The 19,451-nt window shown below is 44.6% G+C and overlaps 1 protein-coding gene across 1 annotated transcript in view; it reads right to left on the reverse strand.

Moving 5' to 3' along the window:
• ZSWIM6 (zinc finger SWIM-type containing 6) overlaps positions 1-19,198 on the reverse strand; it is a 95,190-nt gene extending 75,992 nt beyond the window's left edge. Inside the window, exon 1 of the mRNA XM_083153248.1 lies at positions 18,633-19,198. Coding sequence (XP_083009374.1) covers positions 18,633-19,164 — 532 coding nt within the window. The 5' untranslated portion in view covers positions 19,165-19,198. The remainder of the gene's footprint in view (positions 1-18,632) is intronic.
• Between the last annotated feature and the right edge of the window lie 253 nt (positions 19,199-19,451).

Consider the following 19,451-nt stretch of genomic DNA (forward strand, 5'->3'; position numbering starts at 1 on the left):
AATTACACATAGTGGAAGCAGAACTGGAAACCCTGCTCACTTCCAGTAAAATCACCAAGATCATACACCGGGTTATACCAGAATGTGTACATGTGGAGCAACAACAAATTTGCCCAAACTCGGAGCAAGTAGCTGAGGTCTGCTGAATATGCAGGGATCAAACAAGGGCTTAAATTACCAGCTAAAATAAATTAGATCTGCACATTTAAAGTTTGGCTGAAGTTTCCATAAAAGGATTATCCCCACCCAATCCCATTGAAAACCATGCTCAAGTGTTGAGGCATGACTAAATAAATATTTTGCAACTACGGTTCCAAGAGAACCCTAACATTTCAAGTTCTCCAGGTCTCCTTACAGAATTACTATCCACCTTTGATGTTTTAAATTGTGTCAGTCAGTAATAATGATCACACTTGTTCTACAGCAAGGAAAGATGGAAAACGTGCACTGTTAGGGTGCTGGGAAACAGTGGTCTAGAACAGTGGATTCCAACCCTGGTCCTCAAGTACCCCCCAACTGTGCACGTTTTCCAGTCTCCACACAGAATTAAAAGTGAAATAATAAGCTCCACCTGTGCATCTTTTAATATGCGTCAGTAAATAATGAGTGCACTTGTACTACTGCCGGGTGACCTGAAAAACGTTAACTGTTGGGGGTACTTGAGGACCAGGGTTGGGAACCCCTGCTCTAGAACAATGATCCCCAATCCCTGTCCACATGACCCAAACCATTGACATTTTCCATGTCACCTAGCACAGATACATTTTAAAATATTTAGAAGTGAAGCTTATTTCAGTTGTGAAAACTATGAGGACACCTGGAATATATGCACTATTTCTGGTACTGACAACAGAGTTAGGGCCAGATGCACTAAGCATCAAAAGGGATAATATGGAGAGTGATAAACAACCAGCCAATCAGCTCCTGCCTAACATTTTTCAAACACAGCCTGTGACATGGCAGGTAGGAGCTGATTGGCTGGCTGGTTATCACTCTCCATTTTATCACTTTTGAAGCTTGATACATCTGGCCCTCTGAGAACCTATAAGACCAGTGGTTCTCAAACTCTGTCAATAGGACCCCACACAGTTCACGTTTTCCAGGTCACCCAACAGGTGCATTCATTACTCAATGACAAATTTTAGAAGAACCACAGGTAAATTATTTTACCTGATTCTGTGAGGAGACCTGCAAAACATCCACTGTGTGGGGTCCTGAGAACCGACTTTGAGAACTTGTGGCCTAGAACATTACCTAGATTGTCAATTCCACCAAAATCACAATAGCTTACATCAGTGGTTCTCAACCTCGGTCCTAAGGACCCCCAACAGTGCACGTTTTCCAGGTCACCTGGCAGGTGAACAGGTGCACTCATTAATTACTGACACATTTTAAAAGATCACAGGTGGAGATAATAATTTCACCTTTGATTGTGTGTGGAGACCTGGAAAATGTGCACTGTTGGGGGTCCTTAAGCACTGAGGTTGAGAACCACTGGCTTACATTCATGTGAATACCTTTTACAATTCATACCCAGCTCCAGATACTGTGCAACTGTATAAGCTTATGCTAAAAGTAGGAGGGTAGGAACCACGTTAAATCCAACCAAGCATCAGAAAAACACAAGACTTTTACAGTAGCACCAGCAAAATGAAATTGCTGCTATCAGGTTTAACCATGTGTTTAGGCACCATATAAGGAGTTTTGCAAGGTTCTTACATTTGACCTGCCTCAATATATTTATACAACATGCAAACCTTGTGTTATCATCACACAGGTATTTCTGTTGGCAGAAATGAGCCATCTCAATGCAAAAACCCAAGTAAACAAGCGCATTGCTTTAAAAAATATTAGAATGAAAAAATACAAACGTAAAAGACTCAGACATGACTGTCTGTCGTGTGTTTATTTTACAAAATGAAATCAGATACCTTGACCTCCGCTTTCAAGAGAATGTAAAAAACAGAAGAGAATAGGCAACAAAAATAGCACTGGAAATTCAAGTCAAACACAGCTTGTGAAAACATCATCCCCTCTAAATGAATAACTTTACTTCAAAAAGATCAATTTTATATTGTATTTACCTTCTGGGGCTTTGGACACAGTGTCCAACAGCTGTGAGCCACACAATTCCCATAAATCTGATCCATAGCAAATCCCATCTTTAAGAGGCATATTATTAACCCCATACAGCCAAGAAACATGAGGAGCGCCCTAGTGCTGCAATAATGTTCAATTAGAGAACAACTGGGAACACAGGCGGCCCATTGCTTGCTAATGGGCACCAAAAATATATATATATTTCACACAAACCAATAGACAGTGGGGAAAGAATTGACGAACGTGTTAATGATATGCAATAACGATGCGCACTCTTGAGGGTCATTAATGTCCTCAGTCGCCTGTACATGCAGGACAACAGAGAATATCGCTAGTGAGAGCAGATGCTGGCAACAGATTCGGTTCCAGACATCGCTGGGTACACATCGTGTAATGTGTACCCAGCTTAATAGCTCTCCAACCCGGCCTATTCCAAACAATGTATGTCCCCCAATACTACCATGGAAAAACATATGACACCCTCCATCAGAACTTGCCCGTGTGTGAACCAGAGCAGGTCTGCAATGACTTATGGGAACATTTGTTTGTCACTGTATACTACATCTGTTAGGCTAATAAGCAACAAGGATATGTGCATTCCACCCATAATGCTCCACAGGCTGGTCTGGAATGAACAGCATTTACAACCCAGTTCGCCACCTACATACAACAGTGGGAACACTCTCCACATTATCTCCTCACAGAGGAACAAGTGACACAACTGCAACAGCAGCTGACACTTCATTCAATGCAAGGCCCACAGAACATGTTTCTGCTTATTTCCGATAATCCGCCTGTAACAGAGTACAAGTGGGACAGCTCACAGATGTGTGGCCGACTCCAGACCTGCTTCCATCACTCAGAAATAATACACGGAGTAGAAATGTGTTACTCGGTTTAAAATCGCTGTATGCGCAAAGGAACTGTTCTTCACAAAGCAGTCCCAGAACCACCTGTTCAGGGCAGTGCACTAGCAGATTATAGTGTTCCTTCTAAGCTTATTTTCCAGGGTGCTGTACTCTGCCCTTTTTTAAAACCTCAAAATGCACCCAGCCATTTTTGTGTGTGGCACGGTGCACCCTTATGGCAGTTGTTGTAACATGGAGCTGACTAAAATCAGACCCCCTGTTATCACAACTATTTAAATACATAAGAAGAAATCCTGCTGTAGAAGAGTCCCCATATCCTACAGATGATGCGGTACTAATTGTGACAGCCCATCCAGGCACTACAGAATCTCTATTGATTAGGCATCTGGGGCAAGGTGGAGGCAATCTCCATGGTATCTTGAGTTTCAAGGACATCATCAAGTATCGAGCCAGGCAAAAAAAAAAAGGATCAATGGCGGGAGGGCAAAAGACCGTAATTACACACCAACCACTCCATACAGTTCTGTGGGAAAGCTCAGCTATGCTGTTCCAAGTCTTAAAACCAGAACATCTAGATGAAAGTCAAAACAAAAGAAAATAAATAAATACACACAAGCTCGATGTCGAGACTCGGGTACAGAAAGTCAGCGAACAGATGTTCTGCCAACTCAATGGGCAAGTGGGAATTATTGCAGACTGCTAAGTCATGAACCCGCTTAAGTATACATCTTAACAAGCATACCCTTGTTGTACGGAAAGGGGGAGGGGGGATTTCAAAAGGGAACTTCTACCTTCATGCCGTAACCATTTAGGTGTGGAAAAGGACGTTTACTGAGCCGCGTTAAGGTGTGAACAACACTGTGCGATTCAGGCTCTTGGCCAATTTTGACTATGCTATTTTGACTAATCGATTTTGGCTAACTGGACTTCTAATTTTGGCCTTAGGCCAATTACATGCTACAGCCAACATAGTCAAAATAGACTTGCCTGCAGTCTATTCTTCCTTGCGATACCGACACCGCGCAAGCCTCCTAAACACTGGGCAATTTAGGCTAACTTACTATCCTACTGACTATATAATCAAAATTGCAGCCAAAATCATTATTGGATGTAGCTAAAGAAGTCTAAATTGGTGGTGCTATGAATCTGGCACACTAACCTCTAAAGTCCTCCTTGATTAACGGTATCTAAAATGTTTGCAAAACATTATTTTGCAAACATTTTCCGTAAATGACTGCCAGCGGTGATCATTTATCAGTAATACCTCTCCAAGGGGTGTTGCCATAATCTAAGATATCATGGTGAGAAATACAAGTGGTACTATGCCCCTGCAGAGGCAGCAGTATAGTGCAGTCCTATCAAAAGATATGTGGCGAAACACATGTACAAAACACAAACATGTTGGTAGTACAAGAGCACACCAGAATGATGGTCTATTAAGGCCCTCATACATTGTGCAATTTGGGTTCTTTTCCTTGCAGCAATCATAGGAAAAGAACACAAATTGCAGGTGACTGAAAGCTGGTCGGATGCAATGCGCAGTCCCATGCGCATTGCACCAGACCCTCCGAGATGCCCCACTACAGAAGCATTCCCAGCCCGCTGCCCTGCTTTCCCAGATTTTCCCTTTCAGTAGAAATTGTGTGTACCTGGGAAAATCCCAGGAATACAGTGCAGTAATAACGGGGACCCCAGAGTGGAGACCAGCCAAATCTCGGGTCAAACTCCCTGGGTTTGACCCAGGACTTTGGTGGAAAAGTGGTATTACCGAAGCTACTAAATAGGCAGAATCTAATTTGTTGCTATGGCCAACATCTCCACTTGTCTGTTTTAGAAGCTTTTTTCCATCTACCATTTAGATTATAGGGGTATTCAATGTACCGCCGCTATTTCAGACCGGGGGAAATAGCGGCGGCTCCCTATTCAATGCGGTGTTTAGCGACAGCATTGAAGCGGGATCACAGCAGAACGGGCCTGACTTTAGAAGCTGGTGGGCCCTTTCTGCCGATAACGGCTGTGGATTGTCACGATCCTGGCCACATTGGCTCCCGCCTGCCGTTCAGCTGTTGGGCTGACCGCAAACGGGCCAGGATCACGGCTGTCATGAGGGATCAACAGCCGTAATCCTAGATTGAATACCCCCTATCAAAGCTTGCAGGGAGAAAATTGCAAGAAAATGTGTAAACTGTAAGGCAGGAGCTGATTGGCTGGTATTTAATCTTACAATTGTATCTCTTCCACTGCTTTAGTAAATACCCCCTTAAGGCCCCCATACACTATGCAATTTTGGGCCGATTTCACCCGATTTCGGCACTCTGGGCCGATAAATCGGGTGAAATCGGCCCAAAATCGCATGTTTGTGACATCTGATCCAATCTGATGCGCGTTCCCGTGCTCATCAGATTGGATCAGGTGGTCGGACCTGCAGAACATAAGATATATCGGAATCTGACCCATCATGGGCACATCGTGGGTGCTTTTTAGCACCCACGATGTCTCAGATCCGATATATCTGTGTAGAACTACTGGTACCTCCTTCCGGTGTTCTGGACCATCCTCCAACCTCCCTCCGCAGTAGCACGTCATCGGAAGGGGCAGGCATCATCACTGGTCACTCACCGCGGGCAGCAGAGCCCTCTCTCTCCTGCTGCTGGAGGTCAGTGCGGGGCGGGCAGCAGAGCCTGTCCCCCTCTCTGCTGCCGCTGGATGTCAGCAGAGCCCGACCCCTCTCCCCCCACTGCAGGAGGTCGGCACAGGTAGCAGAGCCGGTCTCCCCCCCTCCCCCTCCGCTGCTGCTGGATGTCAGTGCGGGCAGCAGAGCCAGAGCCCGACGACCCCTCTCCTCTACTGCAGGAGGTCGGCACAGACAGCAGAGCCTGTCCCCCCCCCCCCCTCCGCTGCTGCAGGATGTCAGTGCAGGCAGCAGAGCCCGTCCCGTCCCCCCTCTCCCCTGCTGAGTGAGGTCGGCGCGGGCAGCAGAGCCCCTCCCCCCTCTCCCCTGCTGAGTGAGGTCGACGCGGGCTGCAGCTGGAGGTAGGGATGGCCATCGACCATCGATGTTTACAAAATATCGATGGTTAATGGCCGATGTCGCATAGTTTTGACATCGATGGGGGAGAACCAGATGGTTTCCCACCATCGATGTCCAGCTTAACTTAATAGCTTTGTTTTCCTGGTACACGGAGCAAAGCTCCGCCCAGGACACCCCTGAAGCCCCACCCCCATATTCTGATGTTATGCACCATCGAAGGTCAGTTGCACTTTTGCCATCGATAGCAAACAGCGATGGCAAAGGCAACGATGGTCATCCCTAGCTTAAGGTCGGCGCGGGCAACAGAGCCTTGTCCTCCCCCTCTCCACTGCTGCTGGAGGTCCGTGCGGGCAGCAGAGCCCTACCCCCTCTACCCTGCTGCTGGAGGTCAATAGTGATGGAACTATCACTTAAGGTGCGTACACACGTGGCAATATGATCGCTGGCAATATATTGCTCAGCAATCATATTGCTCAGCAATCATATTGCTCAGTGTTCCGTTTTCATCTGCGACCAGAGATGATCGCAGATGAAAATATCACACTGCTGGGTGAAGAGGCAGTGGAAGTCGCTGGTCGGAGGAGCATGCTCCTCCGACCAGCGACCATTCAGGGGCTGAAAACGGGAGCGCGCACCCGGCGATTTATCGCTGGTGCACACTCCAATCACTGGCAATATGGTCGCTCAGCGACCATATTTCCAGCGATATTTGCTATAATCGCCCCCGTGTGTACGCACCTTTAGAAACAGCTTTGATGTTGCTTTATAAAAAGACACCAACTTGCTGACTAAACAAAACCTCTTTTTTTATATAGAATGAAACTGGGGCACAATGCTTCATAATATCGTTCCATTTATAAAAAAGGTTTGGAACTGATATGTCTTGTTGAAGTTCTGAGCTATATGCAATTGATAATCCTGTAAAGTCGTCGTTTCCCCCCTCCCCCCCCCCCCGCCGCGATGCCAGCGCATATGTACTAACATATGCGGCTGGCATCGCGGTGCGGTGATGGAGGCCCCCACGATACCTGTAATGTGGTGTGCGTGGGGGTCTCCGTCACCTCCTGGGCGCCTCCTCCCCTCACGCCGGGGACAGCTAAGCAGACTGTCCCAGGCGCCTCCTCCCTCCCCCTGCAGCCGGAAGGACGTCCGGCTGCTTTACTAGGGGGAGGAAGGTTTTACCTTCCGGGTCCAGGAGGACCTGGACTAAGGTAAGCCAGAGGAAGGGGGACAGGGGGGTCGGCGGAGGCGTCGGGTGGCAAAAAGAATCCCATAGGCTTCTATAGGGTATCGCCACCCAAAGGTGGCGATACCCTATTATGCAGTATCGTGGCGGCGCGGTTTTAATACATCGGAAAATGCGGTAAATCGGGGGGTTTATCACAGTTACCCCTTAGTACATCCCGCCTCCAATGCTGATGGCACTTGCGTTAATAAAAATGCAACAAACAAAGAAATGCACTATAACTATGTAAAGGTGCCCATAAACGGTGCGATAACTCTGTGCATTTGCATCGCATCTAGTTAGAGATGGCCATCGACACATCCCACATCGACGGTTGCCATTGATGGCTTTTTAAAGCATGAACCATCGATGGCTCTAAAACATTCTATCACCAGCCATCGATGGTTCCTGCCATGGCTTAGCCACGCATGCGCAGTAGAAACCTTAACTAGAGATCAATCTTGCAAAGTTTCTTCTGCGCATGCGTGCACCTCTCAGCCGTGGCGCCACCTTTGGGCGAAACGTAGTCCAGTCTCGGGTAGCCAGCCGGGTAGTGGCAGGGGTGCGACGAGCTGAGGAAGGAGGGAGAGAGACGAGTGGGACCTGAAAGTGGCCCTTGACTGACGGACAGAGGGACATCCCTAGGGCCATCCCATCAGATAAATCTCATGGTACATCCAATTTACGTCAGATAAATCATGTGATTAATCGCATGTGATAAATCGCATGTGATAAATCACATGTGATTTATCTGACGCAAATTGGATGTAAAAAATGGCACATCAAGTGTCAAATTGTTTGTAGGCCTCCTGGGAAGCTGCCGGGGAAGTTCAAGGGAAATCAGATGCAATTTTACAGGTCAGATAAATCTCATAGTGTATGGGGGCCTTTAGTGTTGAGTACTTAGCCAATGGGCAATTGTTAATCCACTAACAGATATCTGCACAATGAACACAATGCATAGTGTTCTATAACCTTCCCCCTGTTTCCGTCTTTCAAAAGGAATTTGCTAAGCAAACACCTACAAGCAGAGAAATAGTCACCGGAGTAATAAAACTAAACACTATTTTCATTTATTAAAGTCCTTATCACAATAATGTACCTCAGCAACAGAACTTGCCCAAACAGGTTAATAAATGATTATAAACAAACACTTCCATGAATCTTAATTTGTATAAGAGCTTAAGCTGGTTACCAGACGATATACTGCCTGATTTACACCTTAACAATTCACCAGCGAGACTTATTAGCCATATGGCCGGGCTATAGCCCCGTATAGCAGAGACAGAGGGTGCAAGTCATTTGATTATCCATGTGCACAAAAAATAAAAAAATTCCCTTTCAAGCCCAGATCCATGTACAAATGCATGTCTTACAAAGAAGTGTTGTACTGCATGGTGAATGACCATTTGCAGTATACTGACAGGACCTTACAGGAATATATAGTCCCCGTTCTTATGCATAAACAAAATGTCTGCCTTGTGTATACAAGGAAACACTTGAAACGCTGGCAACGAAAGGCGCTGGCAATGCTGAGGGGGGAGAATTACACAGAGTGGAAATAAAGTGTCCATGCTTCAAGGTCAGGTGTTATACATCAAATTTACATTAGAATTAAGTGCAACGAAGTGCGCAGATATATGCTGGGGGGAAAAAAATTGGACGACAGCTTTGGAGTCTCCAGGGTGCAGAATCAATTCTACTTTGGAAATAAGGGACAAAGACTACTTGGATTATGATTTTGTTTACTCTGCAACCTTCTTGAATTATTAACAAATAAATTATGCAGCGCAGTACGGCTAGCAGCTAACAGAAAGCCCACTATTCCACACCAGCTGGCAGAGATTCTCTCGTGCGAAGGGCGCTGCTGCTTTAACCATTAGAAAGCCCTACACCTCTAAAAGCCACCTTTCTTTAAATAAATCTTCCCCATCTCAGCAGCCCCTGAATGTTTCCTGGATCACACAAGCGTGCTATGTGCCAAGTGGTGGAGAGAGCTTGAGGCCACCTCTTAAGGAATATATTTCCAAGCAGAGGACAGAAAACAAGCCCTTTTCACAAGTGGTGAGACTGCAAACGTGGGGTGGTGCTGGGGAGGGTGGGGGACCTTTAGTTATAAAATAACTTCACAGTTAAGGACCTGTAAGTGCGTTGCTGTCACTTAAACACAACACCAGTCATGTTGTAGGCTCAGATAGTCACAAGCATGCAGCCAATGAATTCACAAGGAGCTAGACACACAAATATTGGTCCAGTCTACAAAATGTAGCAGGTGGTGGTTCTAGGGAAGTGATTTTCAACCTTTTTACCTTGCAGCACACTAAATAAGATTTTAAAATTGCCAAGGCACAACATGAGATCTCCATTGGCCCCTCACAGAAACTAAACCAAACCTATTGGCCCCCATATAAAAAAAACATATAAAAAAAACAATCACACTGGTCCCCACAGGTAAAAAAAAAAATATCAAACGTTGGCCCTTTACATGAAAAGAAGAGACCAGTAAATAACAGTTGAACTGGTGGTGGCTGTAAACTGGTTTGGGCATCTCTAGATCTGGGGCTACATTGTGGTACATTGGTGGTGGTTGAAAAACACTGTTCTAGAGGAAAGTGGGAAAAGGAAAGGGTGTGGGAAACATTTTTGGATGATGAATGACGCACCATTGGAACACTGACAAGCACTTTAGCTTGGAAATCCATAGGGGTGCATACTACTAGATTTAGGGACCATCATAAATGTGCCTTTGTTGCACATTACATTGCTTTAAAATGTCAATAGAGAAGGTAACATTCAGAGGATTCACCCCTGATTGAATAGTCCCCGATATGTATAATGGATGTGCAAAAAAATATAAAAAAACACTAATCTATATATACACATACATATACTCTTGCAACCCACAACCTGGCAGGAAGCGGCAGTGAGGAAGTCAGTCACATGGATGGGGTGCTGCTTCCCCTAAGATAATGGGATGTGAGGCACAAGAACAGAAGAGGAAGTCGGGTGTTGTCAGGCTGACAAAGAGCTGCAAAGGGACCAAATGCAATTTCTTCACTTCCCATAGATTCCTTATAGAACTGCAAATTGGGCAACAGCATAACGAGAACCGATTCCACAACTACAAGTAACAGGAAGCTTATGTTCTACTGCCATGGTGAAAGAAAAGCCATTTAAAAAGGCTTTGGCCCGGAATGAAGTCATCTTGAACAACAAATAGCATACTAGAAAAACAAGATATAGAATGATGCTTCCAAATGAGCACTCACAGAAACACAAAATCTTTTCTATAGCTGCAGGTGGTCAAAGTGATCAGGTTAATCAATAACCCAAATAGGACATACCATTAAGATGTGATACAGCCATATCTCTCCAGTAAGCCAGCTGACTGCCAAACTGCACTTATGTTTATTAAGAGTTACGGTTGTACTTTACAAATGTGAAACAGAAATAAACTGGGTAATACAGAAAAAGCAGTAGAAGGGCCTTGCTCGTATGATCTAGACTGCCATATCACAGCATTAACCCTGCCAACTTTCACCCCGACTGGTCTTTTTTTTGGGTGCAATATTTAATTCAGGGTTGCCGACTTTTACAGTCTCCTCTCCGGGAGAACCCCAGAGAGGAGACTGTCAACATCACTTCTGGGGGCGGGGCCTGATGGAGACCTCATCAGTCCCTGCCCCCAGTAATGCAAATACCGCAATATGCGGGTCTCCAATGAAGGGGTGGGGCTAAATGCACACAATTTGCATATATAGCCCTGCCCCCTTCCGGCAAAAAAAAACCTTGAATCGCGGCAATTTAAAGCTTCCGCCACCAGGTACATGAGGGGGGGAGGGGACCGACGGAATCCGGGAGGGTTGCCCACCTTTCCGGAGGACCGGGAGGAGGACCCGATTTACGGGATCCTCCCGGCCATTCCGGGAGGGTTGGCAACCCTGATTTAATTAAACTCCAATTAATTGACTTGGCTGTATTTGTATTTATTTATACTAAAAGAACAATCCCTGTGAGCGACGGTGGCTGTTTTTAGCGGATATTTTGAGGAACTCTTCCAGCAACGTTGTCACTCAAAGGGTTAAGAACTACAAAAGTTTCTTTCTGAATTTTAACACAAATAATGCACAGACGGCAATACATAAACCAATTACAGGAAGGCAATATTTAATCCAAATTAAGGGCGAGAATAGTGGTGATACATTAGATCAATGTGAAACTAGCAGCTGAAAGTTACAAGGGGGGCAGGGGATGACCTTTATAACAGCCTTGAAGATGAGAGGAGTATTTGTGATACAAAAGAACTGAAGTGTGGTTGTTAGAAACGGCACCAGTCTCACAAGTGTGCAAGACACGGAGCCATAATGGAGCCAGGAGCCTCAGTGGTCCTGTCATTAATCACTAGGCCTTGAAATCACAGAGCGAGGGGAATGCATTGATCTCCAGTGAGTACCAGGACCTCTCTCAAGGCTGAAGATAACGCTGTATTTTTGGCCAGCAGAGTATGAAAGCGATGAGGAGGCGAAAGCATATTTGCAAAAAGGTCACTAAAAGTGCACTGGAAGACTTCTCATAGCCTGGGAAACACAACCGGATAGAAACACAATCCAATACACAACAAATATGACTTTGCCTTATCTAAAAGCAAATTGGTTTAGCAGCCTCAGTGCAGCTAGTCACACTATAGCCAGCTAAATAAAGAACTCATGGAAATAAATATCTTGCATGTATACACATGCAGTGGGGATTTAAAGAGAGAGTGTAATAGAGTGTGTGTGTGTGTATACATATGTGTGTATGTATACATGTATATATGTGGGTGTATATATATATATATATATATGTGTATATGTATGTATGTATATATGTGTATATGTATATATGTGTATATGTATGTATGTATGTATGTATGTATGTATGTATGTATGTATGTATGTATGTATGTATGTATGTATGTATGTATGTATATATATATATATATATATATATATATATATATATATATATATATATATATATATATATATATATATATATATATATATATATATATATATATATATATAGAGCAAAAAGAAGAGGGCACTCACCAATCGTTGAATGTAACATTCAACGATTGGTGAGTGCCCTCTTCTTTTTGCTCTTTATTGTTTGGATATCCATCCTTGGAGTGAGCACCGCCGTGGTGACTCTTTTGTGATAGGTGCGGAACTTTCTGGAATTTATATATATATATATATATATATATATATATATATATATATATATATATATATATATATATATATATATATATATATATATATATATATTGAGAGAGAGATGCGTGGGCGGCACTCGGAATAAACAACTCACACTTGAGGCGGGTGTATCAACGTTTCGAGACTCTTTATTTAATGTCTCGTCATCAGGATATATCCTGATGACGAGACATTAAATAAAGAGTCTCGAAACGTTGATGATACACCCGCCTCAAGTGTGAGTTGTTTATTCCGAGTGCCGCCCACGCATCTCTCTACATTTGGTCTCCACGCCAGGAGTATCCAGGGAAGGCACCGGGCAAGTTGTTTGGCGAGAGGAGTGCATTCCCATCCTCGCTTATATATATATATATATATATATATATATATATATATATATATATATATATATATATATATATATATATATATATATATATATATATATATATATATATATATATATATATATATATATATGTGTGTATGTGTGTGGGGGGGATAAAAATTATTTTTTTTTAGCCAGTTTTACAATCTAGGCTGCGCTGGCACAGGCGTGAAAGTGTTTTCACCTTGGGCCAGATGCACTAAGCTTTCAAAGGTCATAAAATGGAGAGTGATAAAAAGCCAGCCAATCAGCTCCTACCTGCCATGTCACAGGCTGTATTTGAAAAATGACAAGTGGGAGCCGATTGGTTGGTGGTTATCACTCTCCATTTATCACTTTTCAAGGCTTAGTACATCTCACCTCTTGTCTATTTACTGGTAAACTCACAGCAACAGCATATGTGTGCACAGTGCAATTTCGGGCAACATCATAAGTCACTCAGAGGAGCAGTGAGGTAACATCACCAGCGCCTTATTAGCATTAATACTTTGCAGTTGTGGAACAGTTGGATAAACCATATAATTATACCCTTCATAGCTTCGCATGTGTTTCAGGACAATCATCTACTCACTGAATCAGTACTGGATCTCTGGCTTTAAAACAAAATTTTCCTGGACAGCAACAGCTGAGGCCTACAAGAGTTATGACTCCCTCCCCCCCCCACATGACTCAGGATCTGTGACCATCCTGACTCATCTTCTGACAGGATTTAAGCAGGCGGCAGCCATTCAATGGAGAAAATGTGCACGTTTTGGAAATCACCTCCTGAATCTGAAGTGCACAAACTGGACAAATAGTTTTTGGAGTCTACAACCGTATTCGTTTTCGGTCTCAATTACTTTGTTCTTATGCATACCATTACGTTCTGCAAGAGCTGCTCATATGGTTAAGTCAGGTATTATTCCTACTAAACTACTATGCAAAGGAGTTATAAATAGTTGCCAATTGGCAAAAACCTGCATCAAAACTATTTGAGTAGCTGACCAAAACGCAACATTTAAGTTTTTATTAAGGGCTTGCCATGAATGTAAACATAATGAGAATATGGCACACTTATTTTGTGCCGGTCACAGGGATCAATGATCTGTGTGGCTACCTGCTTACCAGCTGTATATTACTATTCCCAGCACAAGACATGAGGGAAACATTGTACACAATTACGTGGAGCTATGAGCCATCACAAGTTTCAGCTTTGAGAACATTTCCATCCACAATGATTCGGAATATGAAAAACGGTAGCAATTCAATTGCTTTTGCGCATCCTCTGGCACTGATCACCAGACAAAAGGGACAGGGCGATATTATATTATTTCAGCTTTTCACATAAAGCAGCTAACCCATCTATTAGTAAAATGCCATTTAGGCAACCAAAAAGTAAACGATTTGCCGATTTCTTCTTGCCATCTCAAGGTGGTGCAAGCAAAAATGGGCACCCTATCAAAGCAACAATTAAAGTGGAAAATTAAATTGCCTTTTGAACACCCAACAAAGCTAGTAAATTGTTTCTCCAATCTCAAGTGAGTTCCACAGGCATCCATTTAATTGTCCTGAGGTGGCGAGCAGAAATTGAAGAAAAGTCCATTATTTGGGCACCCAAGCAGCATTTTCTTTGTTGCACCCAAAACTGTAGACTGGTTTAGCAGTCTCATGTGGTTAACCTGGTGCCTTTGCCCCCAGCACCCCCCTAAAAAAAACTGAAACAAGTCAAGATCTTCTCATCAGTTTAGACTGGCAAATGGGCACGAAAAAACAACTGAATTGCCCCCAGATAGCGGTCAATCAAAAAAAAAAAAAAAAAATTCCCCCTTTGAATGCAACATTGTAATTCCAAGTTTATTATATACCACTCCAGTCAAAGCAGCAAATTATAGGTGAAGTATGAAACCTGAGAAATAAGTGCTATGTGCATTTTTTACAGAGGTTACAAAGATGCATTTATGGATATTAATGAAAACTGGAAAAATCAGCTAGTGGCAACAAGATCATTGTTCTTACGCAGATTAGTAGGTGGAAGGTGTATTGGTTTCTATAGTCAATGCCACCATCGCTGCCCAATTTGCTAGAACCAACAAAGGGCCACATGATTCAACCAATATTCCCTCGTGACTTAAGAAGCTGGCCATTCCCAGGGCCAGATTCTCTAAGCTTCAAAAATGCTAAAATGGAGAGTGATAAACAACCAGCTCCTGCCTGATATTTTTCAAACACAGTCTGTGACATGGCAGGTAGGAACTGATTGGCTGGCTGTTTATCACTCTCCATTTTATCACTTTTGAAGCTTAGAGAATCTGGCCCCCAGTCTAAAGGTGCCAATACACTAGTAAGATTTATCTTCAGATCTGGCTGGTTGGAACAAAAACATGGTTATGGATGAGTGACAGTTTGCCAGTTTTCCAGCATTTCCAAGCAAATGGTCAACTCTCATTTGCTCTCATCCATAACCATGTTTTTGTTCCAACCAGACAGATCTGCAGATAAATCTGCGTGTGTATGGCCACCTTTACCAATGAGCTAATCTACATTACAGCACTTATCCATATAACATAATGACCCGTACAGAAGAGCATTGATGGAAACTGCAGATAGACATCTTCGTTTACAACAGACTAATTCATAAACATGGTCTGTATATATACTGCACACAAGGATGTCTGTTACGAAGAATGAAAATCAAAACCTAATATTAACAACTGCAATATTCTAATGGGGCCACTGGTCAGACATTAGCCTCCAAATGTTTACATTGCATTATCGGAACATGGGAGGACCCTGCAAGAAGGAAAATACTGCACAGCCTCATCTGTCACTGTACTTCTACGTGTACTAACTGATAACCAAATATAGGCACACCCTTATACGTGACAGGAAAGGAAATTGGCTAAACCAAGTGCATCCAAGCATGAATTCACTGTATTAACAACCACAAATCAGCCAGCCGGGGTACATGACGGCAGCCTTTACAATCTTATACATATCAACACTAATTAGAAATGAGATGTCTGAAACAGGAAATGGTGACCCAGCAGGGCCAAACATCATCCGTGAAGCACTAGAGAGCCACAGGCACAAGTAACGGATGGTCATTCGGTTGCCCACCGCTACGGCAAGCTTTGCTGAACCGCAAAGTACTTGCCTGGGGTATTATCCGATAAACGGATACATGGCCAACTACAAACCAGCCCAGCCAGATAAAGTAATTAATGTTCTGCTTGTCCTTACAGGCAGACATGTGTGAGTGACAAACTCACACAGTACAGCAGTCGTGTTTGTTACCAAAGTGTATTTACCATCCCCACCATGAGCATATAACATCAACGTTACCCTGAAGATAACCACTCCACAGGCCTAGGCTGTAAAAATTCCACCCTTTAAACAAACTATTTTTTTTTTTTTAATCACAGAGAAACCCTTACACATGAACTTAACTGACTTCATTCACACACAGATGCCGTAGGGATTAAGGCTATGGGATTAGAAGAAATGAATGTAAACACAGAGCTGCCATTTTGATTTGTCTGCTACATGGACACACACACACACACAAATCCAACCTATACCGGCCACAGCCTGCAATGTCTGTACGCAGTAGCGTGCGAGAGGCAACAGTAACAGACAGAACTGTATATTTCTATTAAACAAGTCTGACTGAAAGAAAAAAAAAAAACTTGCTCTACCCTAATCATACATCACCGCCTCAACGACTGCAGGAAAGTAAAGTTTATAATCTCTATAAAAAAAAAAAAAAAAAAAAGCTGACCTCGCCTCCCCCTGCTGAAAACCCATGAATCACTGGCTTGTACATCTGTCTCCAGAAGATTGCATCTTTTATTTATTGCCCCCTGGCTTTATTTTTACAATGAATTCCTAGCTTAAATGCAAGCAGCCAAAAACTCCCTTCCCTGTGTGCGTTCCTGTCATCCCCCATATGCAAAGTCAGGTACAGACAAAAACTCCTCACCCATGCCAACACAAGAGGTGGGTCCAGGCCTGACACAAACCACAAATGTTTCACTAATTTTTATTTTTAACATTTCCACACACAAACAAAAAAAAGAATTTGGTGCAAAACATGGGTGGCCAGCAATGATGGCTCTGAGTATAAGAAAAAAAAAAAGGTTTACAATTAAGATGGGGAAAAAAAAAAATCCAAAACGTAACAAAAAGCACAATAAAAAATAATTGTAATAAAACAAAAGCAAAAACCGTAAAGCGCAACAGAGAAATCGGCGCTACATAAGTAAATGTTAACGATAAGGATCGTGAACATGTCAGAGCAGGGAGTGTAGCATAACTAAGAATATAAATAAACAGGAACCCAATTCCAGGCAGCCAACATCCTTCCAGAAAAACAGCACACTACAGCTTTAAGTCCGAAGCCTGGACAGCTTTGTCAGGGCTGCTCTATTTAACAAGCACTGAAAGGAAAATATATAAAGAGCTGTCTTTGTTTGGCTTCCTTTTGAGGGGTAACAGGGGAACTGAAGACTCAAACATTAAAACCAGAAAGGAAAAAAAAAAAATGATGAATGCCTGACAGCTATTTAATATGCACAATTGTCCAATAGGAGAGGGGGGGGGGGTGCGCCTGGAAAAAAAAATGTAATATCATTTTTCCTGTTGACGGTCAATATTGTATCTCACTGCAGCCATTCCAAGCACCATGATAGGAGGCAACCACTGAAACATAACATGGTTCAGACCCCAAATTCATGGGGCAGACAACGGGTGGGGGAAGAATAATCTCTATGCAAGACAGGTTTGGACAGCCCTTTATTGCTTGTCTAAACCAGCAACAAAAGTTGATTTAAAAAAAGAGGGGGGTGTCACTAAAACCTCCACAATAAGATGGTATGGAGCAATACAAATAGAAAATGGGATAAAGGCGGAGGTGGGGGGAGCGCACATGAAAGGTGGATATTGTTTTCACTCCACTCCCTTGTCCTGACAAGAAACAGCTCCATTCTGAGCTGCCTGGCACAATGCAGCCGCAGCACAGCCCAGGGGTGTGTGATCCAGCCCCAGCCCCCCCTTCACACACACACACACACACAATCCTGTCATGCACCTCCAAGCAATCAGCCAGCACAGCCCACCAGGAGGTGTGACCTCTTCTTTCTCCCAGACACCCAAATCCAAAAGACAGCTCCAGGCAATTAGTGAGCACAGTCCTGAGACAAGACAACCTCTGTGACCGGGATAAATAAGATGGGAAAGGCCTCTGGTCAGGGGAGGGGGGGATGAGTGTCCCTTGTATCAGAAGGAATCAGCTATGGAATGAGGAACATAAAGGGATTGGCTGTGCAGAATATATATATATATATACACATACATACACACGCATACATGTATGCATAGACACACACACAGACATACTGTATACACGCACACACAATACATACAGCAGGCTGTCCCCAGCACTGACACAAGGGGAAGCCACAAGCACAATAACACACAGCACATCTCAGGCACAGGAAACACACACACACTTGAGTATGCAGCACATTGTGTGTCTGCAGATTTAAACCCCCTCCTTGTGTGCTGCCCTTTAAATTCCTCTCTTTGTTCTCAGCATACATTACCTCCCCTGTCATGTGTGGAGGGGGGGTGACATATTGGGGTGAGGGGGGGGGGGGGGTGGTAATCATAAAAGGGGACAACCCCCATAAAAGGGGGATCAGGCAGGATGGAGGGGGATGACACATACTGGGGTGGAAAAGAAAGAGGGGACCCCCAGCAAAGGGGAATCTCAAAGACTGTATTTGAAAGGGGGGGGACTCACCCACTTGCAGGACATTGTCCACGCAGCCGCCCTCCAGCAGAGCGATGCCGCGTCGGAAGGGAAGCCGGTTTTCGTCGCTGCTCTCCCCAGCTGACACTGCTGCCGCGGCCACCGCAGCCACAGCCGCTGTGGCCGCTACGGAGGCCGCCCCTGCCGCGCCCCCGGCCGTAACCCCCGCGGCCGTCACCCCGCCCGGAGCAGCCCCGTCCTCCCCTCCCGTGTTAAAGGACGAGTACATGCAGATCTCCCTCTCGCTCCGGGGGAAGGACCAGTAGACGATGCGGCGCTGCACGGGCTCCGGGATCCTCTCGAAGCGCTCCTCCACCCGCTGGAAGGGCCACTTCTCCGCCACCTTGCGGGCCGCGATGTCCAGCAGGGACTCCGGATTCTGGGTCTTCCCTGACAGGCCATGGGCAGAGCCGCCGGCCCCGCACTGGGCTCCGCCTGCCCGCTGACCCGGCCTGCAAGCCGAGCCGAAGCCTGGTCTGCAGCAGAGCCGTTTAGCGGGTGGCTGCTGACCGCGCTCCGCCATGATCGCACCGCTTCTGAGCCGCCAGCGGAAGTGGCCGTCCGTTATAAACCAGGGGAGGAGCCAGCAACAGTTCACTCCCCCCTCTCAAACGCCCACTTGTCACTGTGGCCACGCCTGCCCACAGCGGACTCTGCCAACCAAAGACGGAGACCTGAGAATCAGAGTAAATATCGCGACGTCACGCAGGCAGGCGTGGCTATGCAAATCAATACCTATCGAAGACCTATAGATAGAGGAGAGAGGCCGGCACAGGTCTGGGACACAGAAGAACGGGAGTGGGAGGGGCC

This window comes from Crinia signifera, chromosome 1 (assembly GCF_055691185.1).
Source record: "Crinia signifera chromosome 1, ASM5569118v1, whole genome shotgun sequence".
Lineage (NCBI taxonomy): Eukaryota > Metazoa > Chordata > Amphibia > Anura > Myobatrachidae > Crinia > Crinia signifera.